The sequence below is a fragment of the Rattus norvegicus genome, chromosome 8 (genome assembly GCF_036323735.1).
Source record: "Rattus norvegicus strain BN/NHsdMcwi chromosome 8, GRCr8, whole genome shotgun sequence".
Lineage (NCBI taxonomy): Eukaryota > Metazoa > Chordata > Mammalia > Rodentia > Muridae > Rattus > Rattus norvegicus.
In genome coordinates this window covers 117,086,014-117,103,628 of record NC_086026.1, presented here as the reverse complement: position 1 = coordinate 117,103,628, position 17,615 = coordinate 117,086,014, and the positions used below count along the sequence as shown (strand labels likewise).

General features: G+C 53.4%; 4 protein-coding genes across 8 annotated transcripts; 1 reads left to right on the top strand and 3 right to left on the bottom strand.

Moving 5' to 3' along the window:
* Positions 1-241: 241 nt before the first annotated feature.
* Zmynd10 (zinc finger, MYND-type containing 10) lies at positions 242-4,839 on the bottom strand. Of its 2 annotated transcripts, NM_001004284.1 has the most exons (12): positions 4,406-4,600; positions 4,060-4,168; positions 2,861-2,977; positions 2,718-2,771; positions 2,493-2,630; positions 2,294-2,382; positions 2,099-2,199; positions 1,523-1,695; positions 1,158-1,283; positions 954-1,075; positions 712-837; positions 242-621 (listed from the first exon to the last, which is right to left on the bottom strand). In NM_001004284.1, the coding sequence occupies exons 1-12, from the start codon at positions 4,495-4,497 to the stop codon at positions 546-548; spliced, it is 1,323 nt and encodes a 440-aa protein (NP_001004284.1). In that variant the 5' UTR covers positions 4,498-4,600; the 3' UTR covers positions 242-545. The 2 variants fall into 2 exon arrangements, 1 of the variants encoding a protein (NP_001004284.1); XR_010053996.1 differs by lacking the exons at positions 242-621; positions 712-837 and having other exon boundaries at positions 1,158-1,315; positions 4,406-4,839.
* A 1,150-nt stretch (positions 4,840-5,989) lies between these two features.
* Positions 5,990-9,186, bottom strand: Nprl2 (NPR2-like, GATOR1 complex subunit). 2 transcript variants are annotated; one of them, NM_001025744.2, is made up of 11 exons: positions 8,951-9,163; positions 8,446-8,537; positions 8,198-8,366; positions 7,947-8,055; positions 7,497-7,633; positions 7,307-7,404; positions 7,150-7,186; positions 6,949-7,042; positions 6,759-6,876; positions 6,402-6,544; positions 5,990-6,316 (listed from the first exon to the last, which is right to left on the bottom strand). In NM_001025744.2, exons 1-11 carry the CDS (start codon positions 9,026-9,028, stop codon positions 6,249-6,251), a joined length of 1,143 nt encoding a protein of 380 aa, NP_001020915.2. In that variant the 5' UTR covers positions 9,029-9,163; the 3' UTR covers positions 5,990-6,248. The 2 variants fall into 2 exon arrangements, 1 of the variants encoding a protein (NP_001020915.2); XR_010053995.1 differs by lacking the exons at positions 5,990-6,316; positions 6,402-6,544; positions 6,759-6,876; positions 7,150-7,186 and having other exon boundaries at positions 7,013-7,149; positions 7,242-7,404; positions 8,951-9,186.
* An 8-nt stretch (positions 9,187-9,194) lies between these two features.
* Positions 9,195-11,785, top strand: Cyb561d2 (cytochrome b561 family, member D2). 3 transcript variants are annotated; one of them, XM_006243804.5, is made up of 4 exons: positions 9,195-9,368; positions 9,755-9,903; positions 10,335-10,372; positions 11,001-11,785. In XM_006243804.5, the coding sequence occupies exons 2-4, from the start codon at positions 9,777-9,779 to the stop codon at positions 11,502-11,504; spliced, it is 669 nt and encodes a 222-aa protein (XP_006243866.1). In that variant the 5' UTR covers positions 9,195-9,368; positions 9,755-9,776; the 3' UTR covers positions 11,505-11,785. The 3 variants fall into 3 exon arrangements, with proteins under 3 accessions (XP_006243866.1, XP_038937724.1, NP_001007754.1); XM_039081796.2 differs by having other exon boundaries at positions 9,254-9,672; NM_001007753.1 differs by having other exon boundaries at positions 9,263-9,903.
* An 873-nt stretch (positions 11,786-12,658) lies between these two features.
* Positions 12,659-17,523, bottom strand: Tmem115 (transmembrane protein 115). Its single transcript, NM_001108779.2, has 2 exons — positions 16,140-17,523; positions 12,659-13,463 (listed from the first exon to the last, which is right to left on the bottom strand). The coding sequence occupies exons 1-2, from the start codon at positions 16,988-16,990 to the stop codon at positions 13,262-13,264; spliced, it is 1,053 nt and encodes a 350-aa protein (NP_001102249.1). The 5' UTR covers positions 16,991-17,523; the 3' UTR covers positions 12,659-13,261.
* Between the last annotated feature and the right edge of the window lie 92 nt (positions 17,524-17,615).

Below are 17,615 nucleotides of genomic sequence, written 5' to 3'. Positions count from 1 at the left end.
GGGCGAGGCCGCAGGGCGGGCCGCGACTTCGGCACCGCCCCCAGGATCAAGGCAGGGCGGCGGGAAAGAGCCGAGGAGGACGCGCTGGAAACCCAGGCTAGCCGACCGTGTGGACTTGTGGGCGGGGCACAGCACAGGGGTGGGCCCTTTCAAAGAGCCCCTTCCCAGTCTTTCCTTCCAGTCTTCGCCCCATCGCCCCTTCTCCCCCGCCCCCAAGGATGACTATCAAGCGCCACACTGATGCGTTTCATGAGTCTGCTTTATTGTGAGAAAGGAAGAGGGTCTCCACATCCGGCCCTTGCTCACAACCCCCCAACCCTGTCTGCTAGTTTGCTGATGCTGTGGCCTGGTCCTCTACGTATTTGCTGGGTGGGGCAGGAAGTGAAGAGCCTTCGCTTCTGTGTAGTGGTTTGCAGCTCTTCTTGACTCAGCTGTGCTCCTCAACCAGGGAAATTGAGGTCTGACAGGGGCCAGGCAAGAGTCCCTGAAGCTCAGAGTCACATTCTGGGTGCACTCTTCTGTCGGCCCTCAGCAGCTACTGGCCTTCACTTGGCTCTGTCACCCTGGGCTGCTAGAACACACGTCTTTCCGTGCTTCTCCCAGTGCTTGACTTGACACTCCCTGCAGCGAGGTGGGTTGCATGACAATGGGCTCGTGGGAAGACCCAGGGTTGGAGCTTAGGGGGAAACTAAGGTCCCAGGATCTTCTCACCTGCAGCAATACCACACTTTCTGGCATCTGGAGCAGCGCTTGGAGGCCTCGGCACTGCAGTAGGCACAGCGGGGCCTCTCCGGAGCTACAGCCTCTAGGACGTCCAGCCTGTAGGTTTCAGCCCACCTGGGGGAGGAGTCAAGAAGATCTGAATGGACCTGGCAGGTTGGAGCACAGAAACCCTCGTGACCTTCCCTTCTTCGTCCTGTGCACGTGACTTGAGCCGCTTAGCGGGACTTTACCTCTGTGCTTGTTGGCGAAGATCCTTCTCGGAGAGGCTGAATACGTGCTGAAGCTGGTGCTTGGCGATAGCCTGCCACTTGCCTTTGTTCTCTCGCTCCAGCCGATCCCAGATTTCTGGGATCTAAAAGAGTGTAATGGAGATAGGAAGGAAGGAACCAGAAAAGTGGACCGTGGTCCCAAGCACTCAATTTCTAGGGGCTCACCTGTTCTAACACTAGGTCCTTCTTAGGGGGTTGAGTTTCAACCAGGGCCAGGTGGGCCAGGAAACTCTTCAGATCAGCAAGGTTGGGCAGCTGGTCAAGCAGTGTGTCGGTGAGGAAGGCCTGAAGCTGCAAGGTATCCAGGGAAGGCCATTGGGAAACTGTTCCTAGCCAGAGGGCCCAAAGACAGGAAGTCCTGAAGTTGGGGCTGAGAGTACTTGGGAGGGTTTGCATCTTTCCAACTCCCTTGTCCTCTGAAGCCCAAGTGGTGGAAAGAGGGCGGGGACAGACAGGGATGCTATGGGGGCGGGGCGGGGCGGGGCTGGGCGGGGCACAGTGGGGATGGGTAGGGTCTTTGAGTTCTCCACCTTAAGCAGCTGTCCCTTGGCAAAGTTTGTAAGGCAGTAACGGGTTCGGGCCTCAGGACTGAGCAGTAGATTGTACAAGGCGATCCATACTTGCCCATCCAGTTTGTTCAGCTTTTGATGCTCTGAGGGGGCCACTGTCTGCCATCGGCCACTCTCAAAATGCTGCAGCTTGCCTGGGGAGGAGAATGAGGTGTTGTGTTCACTTTGAGAGTGTGTCGTCCTGGGGTTGGGGATTTAGCTCAGTGGTAGAACGCTTGCTTAGCAAGCGCAAGGCCCTGGGTTTGGTCCCCAGCACCGGAAAAAAAAAGAAAGAAAGAAAAAAGAAAAAAAAAAGAGAGTGTGTTGTCCTTACCTGGCATCGTTTGAAAGCCTGGACCACCAGATTTGTCAGAACAAGGTTGATTTTCAATAAATGACTCAGAGGCCTTGCCTGCCTCAGAGTCAAAATCTAGTCCCCTCTAGGGTGAGGCATCCCAGAATCCTCAGTGTGTATGCTGTACACTTCCATTGATCTTGAAGGAGGTTCCGGAAGCAACCAGTTACAGTCTTAGGCAAGTAGGGGGAAGAGAGCCTTACCTCCTTCCCGCCGGCTCCAGGGACTGTGCTCTAGCAGTTCCACCAGGAGGCAGGGCAAGTTGTGTGTGGTAAGCATTCGGTTCAGTGTGCTCAGGGAGAGGCTAGGGGTTCGGGAGAAGGGCGGTTGGTTAGAGAGGCTACGGGCCAGGACGCACAACCCTTTATCGTGTGCCCAGGACCTGGAGGGTGGCCCACCTATCCATGCAATCTGTGATGTATCGAAGCACGGAGAGGGCTTTCAGGGAGATCTCAAACTCCATCATCTCTGCCTGCTTCTGCAGCTCCTGGGGGTGGGGGTGGGTGGGCAGAGGCACACAGTATTCACCCTCCTCCCTGAGGAGGCCAGAGGGAACTCACATCGAGATTTTGCTAAGTCTGGGGAACCTGAGCTTACTTGCATAGGGGTACTGTCCTGGAACCGTTCTTCCTCAGACAGGTCACCACCGCCTTTCCGAGCCACTAGCAGTATCAGCTTGCGGTGGCAGTAGTCTACTAGGTCCAAGACCGTGTCATCTGCTGATTCACACACTTCCTGGGGGGGTAAGGGAGGGAATGATTCTGGGATTTGATGCCTTTCCCGACAGACAAGGAGTAGAGTCTTTCAGGGAGAATGTCTCACCTTGTGGAAGAATACTGTCTCTAGGAGATTGATGATGGAGGCCTCATGATGTACCTGTCGAAGAGAACAGGGCTGGGCTGAGAGGGAGAGGTGGGGCTGTTAACTACCTTTCGTGGCCTAGGACTCCTGAGGGCCCAGCTCACCACCATGTATATGGGGAAGGTGTTCTGGGGCTTGAAGTCCTCCAGCCGGCACAGCACCGGGAACACCTTCTGTTTCCACATCTCCACAGCAATCAGCTCCTCCACCAGCGTTGGGATCTGTGAGGGGCAGGGGAGGGGCAGGGGAGGGGCAGGGGTTAAATGGACTTGCCTTGCCTTCCCAGCTCTCCTGTCTGGATTTTAGACCAGGCTAAGTCTCAGCTCTCTTGGGTTTCCACTGAATGACCTTCACTGTGCCTTCTGCTTCTTACCCCACCTCCATCCAGGCATCTCCCCTTTTAGGGATGCTCTCCTCTTCCTGTCCTTACTTTGGTCTTTGTCACCTGGTCAGCTGGTTGGGTGCCTTGGCCTCACTCTTTTTTTTTTTTTTTTTGGTTCTTTTTTTTCGGAGCTGGGGACCGAACCCAGGGCCTTGCGCTTCCTAGGCAAGCGCTCTACCACTGAGCTAAATCCCCAACCCCACTCTTTTTTTTTTTAAGGATTCATTTATTATATATAAGTACACTGTAGCTATCTTCAGACACACCAGGAAAAGGCATTAGATCTCATTACAGATGGTTGTGAGCCACCATGTGGTTGCTGGGAATTGAACTCAGGACCTCTGGAAGAGCAGTCAGTAGTACTCTAACCACTGAGCCATCTCTCCAGCCCTTGGCCTCACTCTTACTGAGACCCTTTACTGCCTTGCTCCTAGACCGACCCCTGCTACCCAGCTCTGTCTTTCTCTTGCAGGGGAGTGAGTACCGCCCTTGGCCCATCCTCCAACCTGGCATCTTCCTGGCTTGCTTCTACTTTCTCCTCTTGTGTCAGAAAGGCTACCTTCCCCATTTGGAAAGCTGCTTCCTCCTTAGTAAGGAGCTCTTTGGCCTTACAGTCAGTTCAGGCTCATGTCAGCACTTGAGTGCTCCCCCTGGAGTCTAGGATCCACTACAATAGGAAATGTAGCCAGGTACAGTGAGGCACGCCTGCAGCCCCAGCACTTGTGAGGCAGAAACAGGAAGGTAATAAGCTCATGGCTGTCTGGGCAACAGATCGACACCTTACCTCAAAATGAAACAAACATATTTTTCTTTCCCACTTAGGAATGACAGGTGTCTGGGGTCGGAAGGAAGAACAGGGGCCCAGTGTCCCCCGAGAGGTACAGTAGGAAGGTGGAAATCCTGCCTGGGGCCTGGATCTACCTTCCCGTGGGTGACCAACAGTTCCTGGATGGGCTCAGCCTGGCTGACAGTTGCATCGAGGATGGCTTGCATGTTCAACTTCTCCAGGTTCTCATGTTGCTTACTCCACCTGCCCCGGAAGAGATGCATATGTGCATTGGGTGTCCAGATGTGCAGCGGGAGTGAGGGTGGGGCTGGATCCTACTAAAGCCTACCATGATCCTGTCCCCAGGCCCTACGCTTCTATCTCTGAGAGCTTTCCCTACCCACCTGGAGACCCCTCCACACTGGCAACCCCTTCTCCAATGTCAGTCCCAAACTCCTCCACTAAACGACCAGGTGACTCCACCTGTTGCAGCTGCCTCACCCTTCAGATCCCATCTCCCGAAGCTGGAAGCTGTGCAGGCCCTGCACCAGCACCTCAGCCTCCCCAGGCAGCAGCAGCTCCAGGTCACCCATGCCAGGGACCAAGATTCCTTTGGCTTCAGGAAGCAGTCGGAATGGAGAAGGAAAACTGAAATATTTAAGGACGACAGAGTCCAGCGGCAGGACCAAAGTCTTGGGACAGAACAGTTGCTAAGCCGTTGAGGCGTGTGAGTCCTCGTCGCCACGGAAACGAGGGAGCTTGGCGCCTGCGTAGTTTTGTCCCGATGCCACGCCCACCTCACCGCCAATAAGCAGCCCCAATGCGAGACCCACTCACCACATCTCTCTGGGGCTTGCGCAGCTGTGAAGTAACTCGGATCCTCACCAACTCCTGCAGCTGCACTGTCTTAGCCGTTTCTGCAGCCGAGTCTTTTTGTTTGTTTGTTTGTTTTTTGTTTTACTTTATGATACAGGCTGGCGGGGAACTTCCTATTTATACCAAACTGGCCTTCAAGTCAAAGAGCTCCACCAGTCTCTGTCTCTTTAGTGCTGAAATTAAGGCATGCACTACCGTGCTCAGGCCAGGAGCCCTAATGATGTACATCTAACATTCTTCCTGGATCCCAAAATACTTGACCACAGTCACAGTGGTTTGCCAGCTACTCCCAAGAACCTGCCCTCAGCCTCTCTCCTACCCCCGCGCTTCAATTTTTGTCCCACCTCTTTTACTTTAAAAATGTTTGTGTGTGGGCCATCTCCCCAGCACCTCTTCCTCTTTTTTTTGAGACAGGGTCTCATAGCCAAGACCAACATGAGCTCGCTACAGAATCAGGGCTGGTTTACATTTTTCTTTTTCTTGGTCAGCTTCCCAAGTGTTGGGGATTCAGGCGTCCACCGCCATGCTTGTTTCCCATGTTCCAGCCTTGTAGGCTTTCCCTGGACACAGGGTCTGACTGTGTCACCTAACTTGGTTTTAACTCGTTATGTAGTCCAAGCTGTTCTTGAACTTGGGGCAAATCTCTTGTGTCAGTCTCCTTAGTGTTAGTATTATAAGCATGGGCAAACATGTTTGGCCCTTGACTTATTTCTTCTGGAATAGTCTTATTCCTTCAGGGTTCAGCTTAAGTCACCCAGATCTTCCTTGGCAATCAGTTTACAGGCCAGAGCTGAGTACTTGCCTGTCTCGCATGCACAAAGCCTTGTCTTCAATGCCCAGGACTGCATACGTGGGCTGTGGGAACAGAAACCTATAATCCTAATCCCCAGGAGACCAAGGCAGGAGAACCAGAAGTTCAAACCAGGAAGTTCCAGGCCAGCCTGTCTATATAAGAGCCCGTCTCAGCTCTATCGGCTACTCACCACCAAAACAAAAAACCAAACCATTAAAAATCTAGGTGTGGCTAGGCGGTTCAGTGCCTACCTTTAATCTTAGCACTCTGAGGCAGAGGTAGTCAGCTCTCTGAGTGCGAGGCCAGCCTGGGCTAAATAGTGAATCCCAGGACAGCCAGAGTTACATGGTGAGACCCTGTCTCAAAAAAAAAAAAAAAAATCAACCTCCTTCCCCCTCAAAACAAACAAACAAAAATAAAAATAAAACAAAGCCTCTTGGCCTGTTTATTGACATTTCTGTCCACTAGATGGCGCTCCAGTCAACCCAGTCGGTTGACATAGCTTTCACATTCACTGGCCTTTATATTCCACAGGATGAAACACATGACTTTATTTACAAAACAGAGGCTCACCCCTCCAGACCACATGTACTAGACTACTTGTCTAGCTCCCATGGACCAATGAGGGCTTAGTAGGGGCAAGTAACCACAGTAATATGCTCCAGCCAGCCAGCCTCACTTCCAGCAGATGATGATGTTTGGGTCATTTTCTAGTCGCTCGTCCAGCTCATGGTAGCTCATGCCTGGGGGTGTGAGCAAAGCAAGGTCAGCAGGCCTGGCATGGCCAGTCAGTCCTCCCCTCCCCCCACCTGCCCTGCCTGCCTCTACCTGTCTTGCAGCAGATCTCATCATAGCTGTGACAGCCTGTGTAGAGCCGGGCAGGGTGGCTTCGTTCCTCCCGAGACACTCGGACTGGATATTTCTGTAGTCTCCGGATGAGGTTCTTCATAAGCCCAAACTGGATCAGCTTCCTGAAGGATTGTGGGGGGATATGTTGATATTCCAGACACACTAACCCTCTGGCGAGTTTATGGTCTAGAGAGGCCTCCAAACTCACCCTCTGCCTGGACAGGCAGGCTTCATACTTCTACTCTCAGGGGATCCCCTACTTCCTATTCGACTTAAGGCTCTTCCAGAGAGACCCAAGACAGTCCAACCCGCCATGCCTGGGAATGCCCCTCTGACCTTTCATCAACATGTTGTAACTGCTGGGGGTGGCGGCCGATGAGGTCTCGCACAGTGGTACCAGGGCTCAGGCTGCAGTACAGCTGGAATACATCTCGGAGACTGGCTCTTTTGTGTCCTGTGGGTGCCAGGGTTAGTCCTACGTGATCATGTCCTTTCCAGATTAGTCTGCCCCAGGGACTGCCATTACCTTGTTTGGTGACGTAGGATAGACATGCCTCCTGCAGGGACTTGTCATCCACCAGGTCCTGGACTTTTGGCGTTGGGCAATACACATTGGAGTACTAGAACACAGCAGGGGCATAAGGGCCTGAGTAACGTGCTTTGGAGACTGGATGGGGCCCAGCCATGTGGCTCTCATTTTACTTAACGGCATCCTTGACTCACCTACCTGGAGAATGGATACCAGTGTCACAACACCATAGTACCTAAGGGGAAAGAGCTCTGCTTAGCTTCCAGACACCCCGTTTCCCTCCCTCATACCCAACATCCTTTGGCTCTCCTCGGGCTGTGTCCCTGCGATGGACAGTAACTGTATCTTCACTCACAGCAGGTTCTGAATGGCAATGCGCACCAGGTTGAGCTCCACGTCTGCCTCAGCGGAGATCTTTTGGACATGACGAAATCCATCGATGTAGGGGAGGATCTGTACAGAGCAAGGCAGGGGCAGCAAGGGTGACACAAGGCTAAGGTCGGGGACAGCTCAAGGTGGTAATCCCTAAGAGAGGGCTGGCATACCTGCTGTGTGGTGAGGTCCCACTGGGAGCTGAAGAAGTCCTCTTTGTCCTTTGTAAAGACAGGCACATCATATTCCTGCGCAACGGGAGGGTCAGGCCGCTGCTCAATCACCTTCAAGTGGATGGTGTTGGATTCATCTGCAGGGGACCCCAGCACATCATCAGTGACATCCTTCCCAAGGGACCCTCAGCTACTCTCTAGATCTCCCAGCGTTAATTAACTGAGGTGGCTCTTGGGAGGATCATTATTCCTCTTTTATGGGGCGAGGAACCGAGGTCCAAAGAGGGCGATGATTGTAGCCAAGAAGTAGAACTGAAGGGAGTTCTGCAGGATGCTCCTCCAATCCTGGCCCCATTATACCCTGGACCCTCAGATGCCACTGTTTCAACCCGTGACTATTTCTTGCCCACCCACTTATTTAAGAATCTTCTCCTCCTCCCGTGGCCATACCGATGGGTAGAGTGCACCGGCCAGAGGCATTTAGCTCTTCCAGTAAGATAGTCATGATGGGCACTAGCTTCTGCTTGCTCTCCTCGGTGGATACAAAGCTACTTTCGAGCTGGGTAGAACACGGACAGCATAGTTGAGTGAGTACACCTTAAGCGCCCGGCTGGACTGGCAGCATTCTGAGCCAGATGCTGGAGGCTGGGGATTAGAAACCCAGGAACTCTTTCCCCACCCGTGCCCATCTTGCTGCAGACCTCCAGTGTGGTTAAGTAGCCGGCCAGCTTCTTAACAATGGGTTCCAGGGCACAAGTCTTAGCCTGAGCATCACACACGAAGCCCAGGTTGAAGAGGAGTGCGTTGCGGCTGTACTTCTTGTGTTCGATGCACACGGGGCAGCCAATCAGCTTCTTCTCCATGGCCGTGCTGGGTGGGTAGAATGGAGTCAGCCTGCACCCCCAAGCCAGCCTGGGACCCATTTGCTCCCACCCGACTAAGGCCTCACACAGTGATAAGCTTGTTCTGTAACTCGGGCTTGGTGATGATGTATACTTGGACAGTGTCAAACAGCTCTCGGGAGATGAAATCCTCAGGGACCTGGAGAAGGCAGCGATGAGAGTTCCCTCAGTGGACATCGGGACTGGGTGGTATGTTCTGGCAAGTTTCCTTGGCTTTTTTGTTTACTATTCCCACTACCTGGAATTTCCTTTTACAGTCATTTGACTCTGAGATAGCATTTATGTCTCAGTCCAGTGTTTCTCTTGGGTCATCTAAATCTTCATGAGACCTAGCACCTCCCCAAAACCTATAGCCTGATTCAGTTTTGGGGCCAAAACTCCTCCCCCACATTAGAAACCAGAGACCATCTATGTACCCTTTCCAATCAAAGTTATCTGTGAATGCAATGGCATGTGTGGATGCACCACAACCCCTCCAGGCAGCCAGCTGAGCTCCAGAGAGCAGCCCCCCCAAGCCCCACCCCCGCCTAGTCCCGGGAGTGTGCAAGGCACCTGATAGGTAATTTTGGGTCCCAGCGTGGGGTGGAACTCGCTGAAGAATATGCATTCGATGCGGCAGCTGCTGCCCATGGCGCTGTCCGGACCCAAGTCTGTAACCCCTGCTTTTCGTGTGGTGGTCGCCTCCACCCCTTAGAATACCTGTCAAAAAGAGAAAGAGGCCTGGCTAGGTCACACAGGTTTGAGAGCTCAAACCAAAAGAGCCGTCAACTCAACGGCGCCTGCGCAGGACGACTCAGGGGGCGTGGCTGCCTCTGTATGGGATGGGAGGGGGCTTGTCCCAGGAAGTCTTGGGTGGGTAGACATCGCACCCGGAAGTGAAGCGCCTCCGTAACGGAGCGGTGGCGCGGCTGGCGGGCCCGAGGGTCCAGTTTATTTTGGAGGAAGTCACTGCGTCGAACCTGAGAAGCAGGTGAGGAAGGCAAAATTCTACGGTGGAGGTACAGCGTGCCAGGTGCACATGGGGAGGCACTGTGCAAAGAGATTCACGCTTAGGTAGGAAAGCAGCTGGGAAATACAATTCCCGTAGTGCTCCACGCCTTCCGTTCCGGCTAGCGATGACGTGCTGCATTCTGGGATTTGTAGTCTTCCTCCTCCCGCTTGGAAGGTGCGATCAGTACCACTTCAAATACAGGTGTTTGACAGGTAGACTCTGCTAAGTTGGGACTGTTGGTGCCGGCATTGTTCTGCTCCTGTCATAACTTCTCCGGGAAAAGGTGCCATTTCTGTCCTGAATTACTGTCCCCAGTGAGAGGCGTGGACAGTGGGCACTCTTGCCAACGCCTACGATGCTTTCAGGCTGTACAGCTATCGGCTGACCATGGCCCTTTCTGTGGAGACGGAGTCGCACATCTACCGAGCTCTGCGCACTGCCTCCGGGGCTGCAGCCCACCTTGTGGCGTTAGGGTTTACCATCTTCGTGGCTGTGCTTGCCAGACCTGGCTCCAGTAAGTAGAATTCATAGTCGACTTATGGTAAGGGGAAAAAAGCCAATTCTTTTGGGGAACAGGGAGCAGTAGGAAATGATGGGCTTAATTCCTGGGAACAAGTTTGACTGGCTGAGGAATATTCTTTGTTGAAGGTATTTCACATCCTGGGTAGAGCAGATCAGTGTGGGGGCTCTCTCAGCCTGGCTAAGCTTTAGAGTACATGGCTTCTCTTCCTTTGACTTGACATTTCATTCCTGACTGGAGACGCTGGAGGAAGAAGCCTCCTCCAGAGGAGTGGCAGAGCATGCTTTCTGTGTCAGGGGGATAATAGGGGGTTGGTAAGAGAGGGGGCTCCCATTTTGACACACCCTCAGGTGATGATCCAGTCTATAGACAGCAGTAAGCTGGTTCTTTCCCCTCAGTTCCATGGTGTCCTCTTCTCATTCCAGGTCTATTCTCCTGGCATCCTGTTCTTATGTCTCTGGCTGTAAGTAGTGGCTCTGGGCAGCTTTTAGGGGTAGGATGTGGGCATGGGTGATGACCCTCCTTGAAGGCATTTAATGCCAGTTTAGAGGAGGTGCATGTTCCCACTACTACTTCTAACATATATCCAAGGCTTGAAAAACAGTATTCAAGGCCCAGGACAAATGGGTGATGCTCACCCAAGCACAAATGGAGGCTTCTGTTACCTCCAGCTAGGAAGCTGGGAAATGGCATTTGGAGGTTGCTCTGTCCCTAAAAACCTTAATTTATGGGGATGCATCTAATTTTCCCTGAAACAGTGCACCCATGTGGCCAGCTCATGCCAAGAAATTGTATCCTGCCCCATGGGAGGGAAACAAAGCCGGTGAATCATTTATAACTGCCACGTCTCAAACCTTGTTTGCTGGGTAATGTAGCAGAGGTGATATTTCAGAAAAGCACCTAGGAAGAAGTCTAGAAGAGGCAGCACTCCCCAACTGCTCAGGGCAGCTGCTTCGTGCCACACAGTGCCTTCTACCATCCCACCAAATGCAGCTTTTTGTCCTTGGAGGAAGGCAGTGGAAGGGGGTTGCACCATTGTGGAAGGTTATCTAAAGTGCTCAGAGTTCACTGGAGTTTCTCTGTCTCCTCAGTTCTCCTTCCTGATGACTGAAGCACTCCTGATGTTCTCTCCTGAGAGTTCACTGCTGCGTTCCCTCTCAAGGAAGGTCCGAGCACGCTGCCACTGGGTGCTACAGCTGCTAGCCCTACTCTGTGCTCTGCTGGGTCTAGGTCTCGTCATCCTCCACAAAGAGCAGCTTGGCAAAGCACACCTGGCCACTCGACATGGGCAGGCAGGGCTGTTAGCTGTGCTGTGGGCAGGTCTGCAGTGTTCAGGGGGTGTGGGGCTGCTCTACCCAAAGTTGCTGCCCCGGTGGCCCCTGGCAAAACTGAAACTCTACCATGCCACTTCTGGGTTAGTGGGCTACCTGCTGGGTAGTACCAGCCTCCTACTGGGCATGTGTTCACTCTGGTTCACCGCCAATGTCACTGGTGGTGCCTGGTACCTGGCTGTGTTGTGCCCCATCCTCACCAGTTTGGTAATCATGAACCAAGTGAGCAATGCCTACTTATACCGCAAGAGGATCCAACCGTGAGCACCGGCCAGCTGTTGGAGAGCCTGGAGTTGGACCTCAGCTGGGGACCTGTTGGACTCTCACAGCTGACTGGGTTGGGGGACATTTCAGGTACTAGGGCACTCAGGGGTAGAAATGTGACATTTTTGCTCCTCCCTTTCTTGCTGTCAGCCCAGGGGAGCGTGGGTCACATGTCTGGATAAAGGTGGGGTGCAGCAGTCTCCCAGCCACACAGCTTGTGTTTGTACTGCTGTGTCCAAAAATCATGGAGGAAAGAAGTAAAATAAACAGACAAAACTTGACCGCTGTTGAGAAAATGGTCAGCCGGGTAAGGTGGGAGTCCTCAACCTGCTGTGACCCTTCCTATGACACCCACTGGTGTCATATGACACCCAGTGCACTGGGAGGCTACATGTGGGGCACAGCTGTCTCCAGCTGACCGTGCTGGAGTCTGGATACTATGGTTAGTGACTAGAGATGGACTGTGTCACACACAGGACACAACTTAGGAGTTGAACCAGGGTCACTTGTGGCAGGGACATCTGTGAGCTCTAGGCCAACCAAGGCTACAGTAAGACCCTGTCTCAAAAGGAAAAAGGGGACTCATGAACAAGAGAGACTCGGCTTCTGTTCTTGAGACAAGGTTTCAAGTCGCCCAGGTGGGCTTTGGACTGTGTAGCCAAGGACGACACCCACCTTCAGATGTTCCTGTTCCACCTTAGTGCTGTGATTACACGTGTATGTATGTACCATGTGTGCACATACCATGGCCCATTTATGTAGTGCTGGGACTCAAACCTAGAGTTCTGAAATGCTAAGCAAGTGCTCTCTCTATCAACTGAGCTATACCTTCAGCGCCTAGTTTCTGTTTGTTTGAGACATGAATTATAGATGTGAGGCACCATGCCCTGCCTAAGCCAGTGCCTAATGGAGAGGCCTTCACGTGCCAGGCCCACTGGCTCAGGTCTTTCTGATAGACTGAGGAGAAGAAGGAGAAAGGGACTCAGGTGATGGCTCAGGCAAGACCACCCAGCAGCAGGCATGCCCTAATAACGGACAAGGTGTGTGGGTGGGGGAATCCTTAGCCAGGTGGAGGTGCTATGGAACTGAGCCCTGGGACCCCGAAAAGTTACCTTTGCACTTGGTAAAGTTGAGAGAGCTGCACAAGGTGGCCTGACAGAGTCCAGGAGCCACACCTCAAAGAACCGCTTTATTGATACTGTGAAGCTGGGCTTGCTGCCCGCTTGGGTGGTCCTGTAGAAAATACCTGGGAACTGTGGCAGCCCCGGCTAGGCACGGTCGTCACTGCCACAGCAGAAGGGCACAAGAAACCCTGATATGAATGCAGTCTGGGGGTGGGTAGGGATGTGCAGACCCACACTGGCTGGGTCCCCAGAATGTTTTTGGCAAATACAAATCCTTGCCTTGGCTCAGCGCTGTTGGCAACCAGTTTCAGACATAAGGGCTGGCCCAGGAGCTGTGGCACCAGTGTCCCTGCAGCCACTTCCTTGGTGAGGAATTGTACCTGCTGAGGTACAATCTTACTGCAAATGGGGTCTGGACGGCTGACGCTCAGAGGCCCCATACCTGGCATTGTGGTTGTCTGGAGTCAGAACCAGGTAGCAACAAGGGTCCTGTGTAGTGTTGTCGAGACACAGCAGAAGGCCACAGGAACCCCCAGCAGACCCTCTCCCCTCTCCTCAGAGCAGTAAGTGCTCTGCAGTAGCTGAGACGGATCAGGGACGGCATGGGAGTAGAAGAACTGCACTCAGAGTGATTTAGAGGAGGGGAGCTGCCTCGAAGGTGATGAGAGTGGATTCTGGGGCAGTCCCCTTCCCCGGGGGTGTGGAGGCTTGTTCTGAGGGCAGAGGACTGTCCGTTTTTGCCCCAGCCTCCTCTTCGTCATCATCCATGCTGGGCCAGGCTGACTGATCCTCCACTCTCTTCAGCCGCTCATTGAGAGCCTTCAGGGCCAGTTGCCTGGAGCCAGAAGAGAAAAGGCGGGTCACAGTGGGTTTGGGAGACCGACATACTCTGCAGCCTTCTTCAACAAGGCCGAATCCTCCCACCAGAGGTTTGTCCCCAAACTCCCACCTTTCCCTTCTTCATGCAGCATCCGAGAGCCTGGTTCAGGATCTGCTCTGGCAACTGGAATGAGGACCCAAGGCCTCTGCAGACCAAAGCACCTTCAACAAGGCTACCTCGATGTTGGCAGCCACCTCCCAAACCAGCCACACGGACACTTCTGAGTTTGCTAGCTAACGATGGGTGGCTGTGGTGCTGCTGGGTGGGAGAGGCATGCTGTCATCCCTAGAAATGAGTGCGTGTGAGCACTGGTGTCATTTCCAAGGATGGGGTTTTTTGCTTTTGTGGAACTAGGGATGAAACCTAGGGCTAGCACTCCACCACACAGCTATATTCCCAGCCCTTAAAACAAACACTTTTTTTTTTCTTTTTTCTTTTTCTTTTTTTCCTTTTTTTTCGGAGCTGGGGACCGAACCCAGGGCCTTGCATTTGCTAGGCAAGCGCTCTACCACTGAGCTAAATCCCCAACCCCCACTTTTGTTTTTTTGAGGCAGTCCATGCTGGTTTCAAGCTACTAGCTCCTGCCTCGGCCTCCAGAGTAGCAGGGATTAGAGGCCTGTACCCAGCTCAGCTCAGGGAAGGGCTATTAATGAGGTAGCTTCAACTTGCATCACCCTTCCTGTGACAATCTTCCTACAGAGACACCCAGACCTTAGCAGAGCCTCTGTAGGAGGAACAGCTATGTGGTGGGCAGGACACCAAATTTCCACAGGGTAGACGTTTGCAGGCATTATTTTGAGAAAAGGTAGGGAATTTTCACAAAAATTCTCAAAAAAGGAGTCTCAAGCTGTAGGGTCCAGAACGGGCCTGAGGTGTGCTTTTCCATACCTTGAACACCAGCTGGAAACTCTTTCAAGGAAGACGTGCCCTACACACTGAGCTACCCAGCCTCAGTGGAGAACAAGGTTCTAAATATTCAGCACTCTGGCCCACAGAAGGTGAAGTGGCCATTTCCGCTGTTTGCTGTGGATCCTGACGACTCACCTCTCTGCTATGCAGGCAGACCAGCCATCCTCTCTCTGGCTTTCCAAGATCTAAACTTCTACCACACCAAGCAAAGAGACAGGGAGGGCAGCAGTGATACAGGCACTGAAAACCCCAACCCCTGTCATTCCACAGGCTACTCTTGGGGGTGTCCTTGCCAGCACTTACTTTGTCACAGGGTCAGAGACCTCTGTGGAATGCTCTTTTCTCCTTGTAGTCCTTTAGGTCTGAGAGTGGCATGCAGTTGGACGACAAATTGTATGGCAGAGTATTAGCCACCCCATGTGAGCTAACAACCTTCAGACTGGGCCGGAAACCCACGTCTTGGGCCAATTCCCACTCTTCCTTTTCCTGATCGAGGATAGAGGTTTTCTGAATGACCAACCAACTGTCACAATGCAAGATTTCTCTCTGGGACAAGGGCAAGCTCTGGCCCAGTCCCATCTGAACAGCTTCAAGGGCAGCTTTGTCCCTCAAAAATTCAGCCCCCCAGCCCATTGCCCCTATTAAGCAAGGTCGAGATGGAGTCGTATCCAGGACATTCCCCCAACACTCAAGTCGTGGGCCCAGAATCAGGCCTGCAGCATGCCCTGGCTGTGTTCCCACACCCACCAACTGGTAACCCCTTCAAGGAAGGGGCCACACTCAGCTCTACAGTCTCAGTGGAGAAGAAGCAGAGAGCTCTTCCACTGAGGTCAGGAACCCCTTTCACAGGTGAGCAGAAGCAGGGACCTTTGACAAATGCTCAGGAATAAGGCTGCTGAGAAACTTCCTGGACAGTCTCAGGAGTAACACTGGACACAGAACTGTGGATCTCCCCGGAGCTGGGAACACTGTAAAGAGTCCACAGGTCTCAGAAAGTAAGGCCTGAATTCAAAAAGCTTTCTCCTGTTTTGGCCAAAGTGCCCAGCGAGTAATGTAGTAAAACTACAGATGCTGCCTGGTAGGTAACACAAAGGCCTCTGACCTGCCCCGTGTGGTCAGTAGGCTCCTGCAGTGGGTCATACGGCCTGTTCCCTCTATTTGGTGACACGTCTGAAACGGGGGTGAATTTAGTAATACCCCAACCGTCCTGCATTAAGATGGGAAAGACGGGTTGGGGATTTAGCTCAGTGGTAGAGCGCTTGCCTAGGAAGCGCAAGGCCCTGGGTTCGGTCCCCAGCTCCGAAAAAAAAAAGAACTAAAAAAAAAAAAAAAAAAAAAGATGGGAAAGACTTTAAGGACAAAGACATCCTTCCCCATCTCCTATCACAGGAGAAAAGGGCCAACAGTTTCTGTCTCTCACAGAACCAGTGCTTAGAATCTGGAAATCCTGAGGCAAGACCAAAGGTGACTGGGTGTTCTGCAGACAGGTTAAGTGGCCCAAGTTATGAGAAACACACACTAGAGCCCAAAAACCTACATACTGAGTTCCCTCAAGGCCAAAACCTGAGTCCTTTTTTCGGAAGCCACCCCTAACACCTGTCGAAGCCACCCCTAACACCTGTCCGTGGCTCTCCAGCCTACGTAGTGCAAACACCTCAATGCCTGGTTATGTGGCCACACCAATAGTCTAGCTAGTCAAGAATTTGGAAAAGTTCCTAGTACCTTCTCCGCTCCGCATCTTGAGGGTCTGTGCCTGGGAGGCTGATAGTGATGGACGATGGTGCTCCGACATCGTAGCGCTTCACTGTCTTCTGACAAATCTTCACCTTCACCAGGAGGCCATGCACCAAGTTCGCTAGCAGTCCCACTACCGGTTGCAGGATCTCAGGGAAGAAGGTGGCAAAAGCAAAATGATCAGCCATGTCCCCTCGGCCTCGGCTGTGCCGCTGATAGAAGCGAAGATACACCCAACTTGATAGCAGCCCAAAGCCGTAGGAAGCCAATGCCGGGCTCTGGAGCAGTGTGGCCAACCGGAGGAGTAGCAGCAACGCCAGCAATAGCATGGGAACTACGCTGACGCGGACCTGGGGCACTCGCAGAACCACACAGTCTCCCATAGTTTGCTTGAGCGCTACCAGGACACCACCTAAGAAGCCCAGGGCGCCGTGGATACGAATAGTGAACAGGTAGACCAAGTTGAAGGAAGCCATGTAGGTGAGGAGGTAGGCGAAGGCCCCCAGAAGCCCCACTGACACATTCACCACCGAGAAGAAGATGAGCAGCTCCAAGGCTCCCCAGAGGGGCTCCAGTAATCGTCCGGCCACAACTACTGTGGCCAGACTAATGGCCACGTCCCACACGTGCTGTTCCATGAGCCCATGGGTGGCCAGGGTCCAGATCCAGAAGTTGGGTGGAAAAAGGTAGCCTGGGGTGACGGCCAGGCAGCCCGTGTCCACAGCGAAGGAAAGCAGATAGAGAAATAGTACCACAGCGCACAGTGCCTTCACTACCACGCTGGCGCTGGCCAGGATGGCCCCCAGATGCTGGCGGGCACCGGGCAGGGCGCGTTGCATCTTCCTGGCGGGCGTTGGCTTGAGGGAAGGTGAGGAAGGTGGCCTAGGGGCCTCCCCGGGGCCTCGTCCCAGTTCGGCCCCGACGGGAGGCCCGGGCCCGGCTACTTCACTGGCTTCTGTTCCGTGTGACGGCTCTGGTTCCGGTCTGATCCGGCTGTAGTTCCAAAGCGAGGAGAAAGCCTTCTTGCCGGGGACCTGACGTTAGGCCCTGGGTGGCTTGGGCACGCCTGTCTGCCGGTTCCGTCGGCCCAGCGGCCAGGCTAGCGTTGATCTCAAGGCTGGGCTTCCTCCATCCACTCTGAGACTCTGCGATCTGCCGGGACTGATGCCTTGTTCCAGTTCAAGTCAAGCCCGTTTAGCTCCGGCTGGGCTAAGGTTTTGACTTGACGGTACCTCCTCCCCTCTCCGGGGCGGACAAACAGGGGCGCCGCGCCTGCGCGCCCCCGCCGGCGGCCGCGACTGTACGCCCTCTGAGCTCTTGCCTTCCGGCTCCTCGGCATGCTGGGATACGGAGTCCTTGAGACCTAGCCGACCGGTTTTGGCATAGAACCACAAGTCCCAGAAGCCGTGCACGGAACAGGTCTCGTAGAATGTAGAGGCTAGGGCACTTGGGAGTTGTAGTTTT

Excerpts from the sequence above, each read along its gene's own strand:
- Zmynd10 (NM_001004284.1), bottom strand. The coding sequence starts at position 4,497 with ATGGGTGACCTGGAGCTGCTGCTGCCTGGGGAGGCTGAGGTGCTGGTG. Across the intron at positions 4,169-4,405 it reads CGGGAGATGGGATCTGAAGG|GTGGAGTAAGCAACATGAGA; the intron begins GTGAGGCAGCTG and ends CTTCCGGGGCAG. Across the intron at positions 1,696-2,098 it reads CTGGAGCCGGCGGGAAGGAG|GCAAGCTGCAGCATTTTGAG; the intron begins GTAAGGCTCTCT and ends TCTCCTCCCCAG.
- Nprl2 (NM_001025744.2), bottom strand. The coding sequence starts at position 9,028 with ATGGGCAGCAGCTGCCGCATCGAATGCATATTCTTCAGCGAGTTCCAC. Across the intron at positions 8,367-8,445 it reads CAGAACAAGCTTATCACTGT|CACGGCCATGGAGAAGAAGC; the intron begins GTGAGGCCTTAG and ends CTACCCACCCAG. Across the intron at positions 6,545-6,758 it reads TTACAACATGTTGATGAAAG|GAAGCTGATCCAGTTTGGGC; the intron begins GTCAGAGGGGCA and ends ACAATCCTTCAG.
- Cyb561d2 (XM_006243804.5), top strand. The coding sequence starts at position 9,777 with ATGGCCCTTTCTGTGGAGACGGAGTCGCACATCTACCGAGCTCTGCGC. Across the intron at positions 9,904-10,334 it reads GCTTGCCAGACCTGGCTCCA|GTCTATTCTCCTGGCATCCT; the intron begins GTAAGTAGAATT and ends TTCTCATTCCAG. Across the intron at positions 10,373-11,000 it reads CTGTTCTTATGTCTCTGGCT|TTCTCCTTCCTGATGACTGA; the intron begins GTAAGTAGTGGC and ends CTGTCTCCTCAG.
- Tmem115 (NM_001108779.2), bottom strand. The coding sequence starts at position 16,990 with ATGCAACGCGCCCTGCCCGGTGCCCGCCAGCATCTGGGGGCCATCCTG. Across the intron at positions 13,464-16,139 it reads CAAGATGCGGAGCGGAGAAG|GCAACTGGCCCTGAAGGCTC; the intron begins GTACTAGGAACT and ends TTCTGGCTCCAG.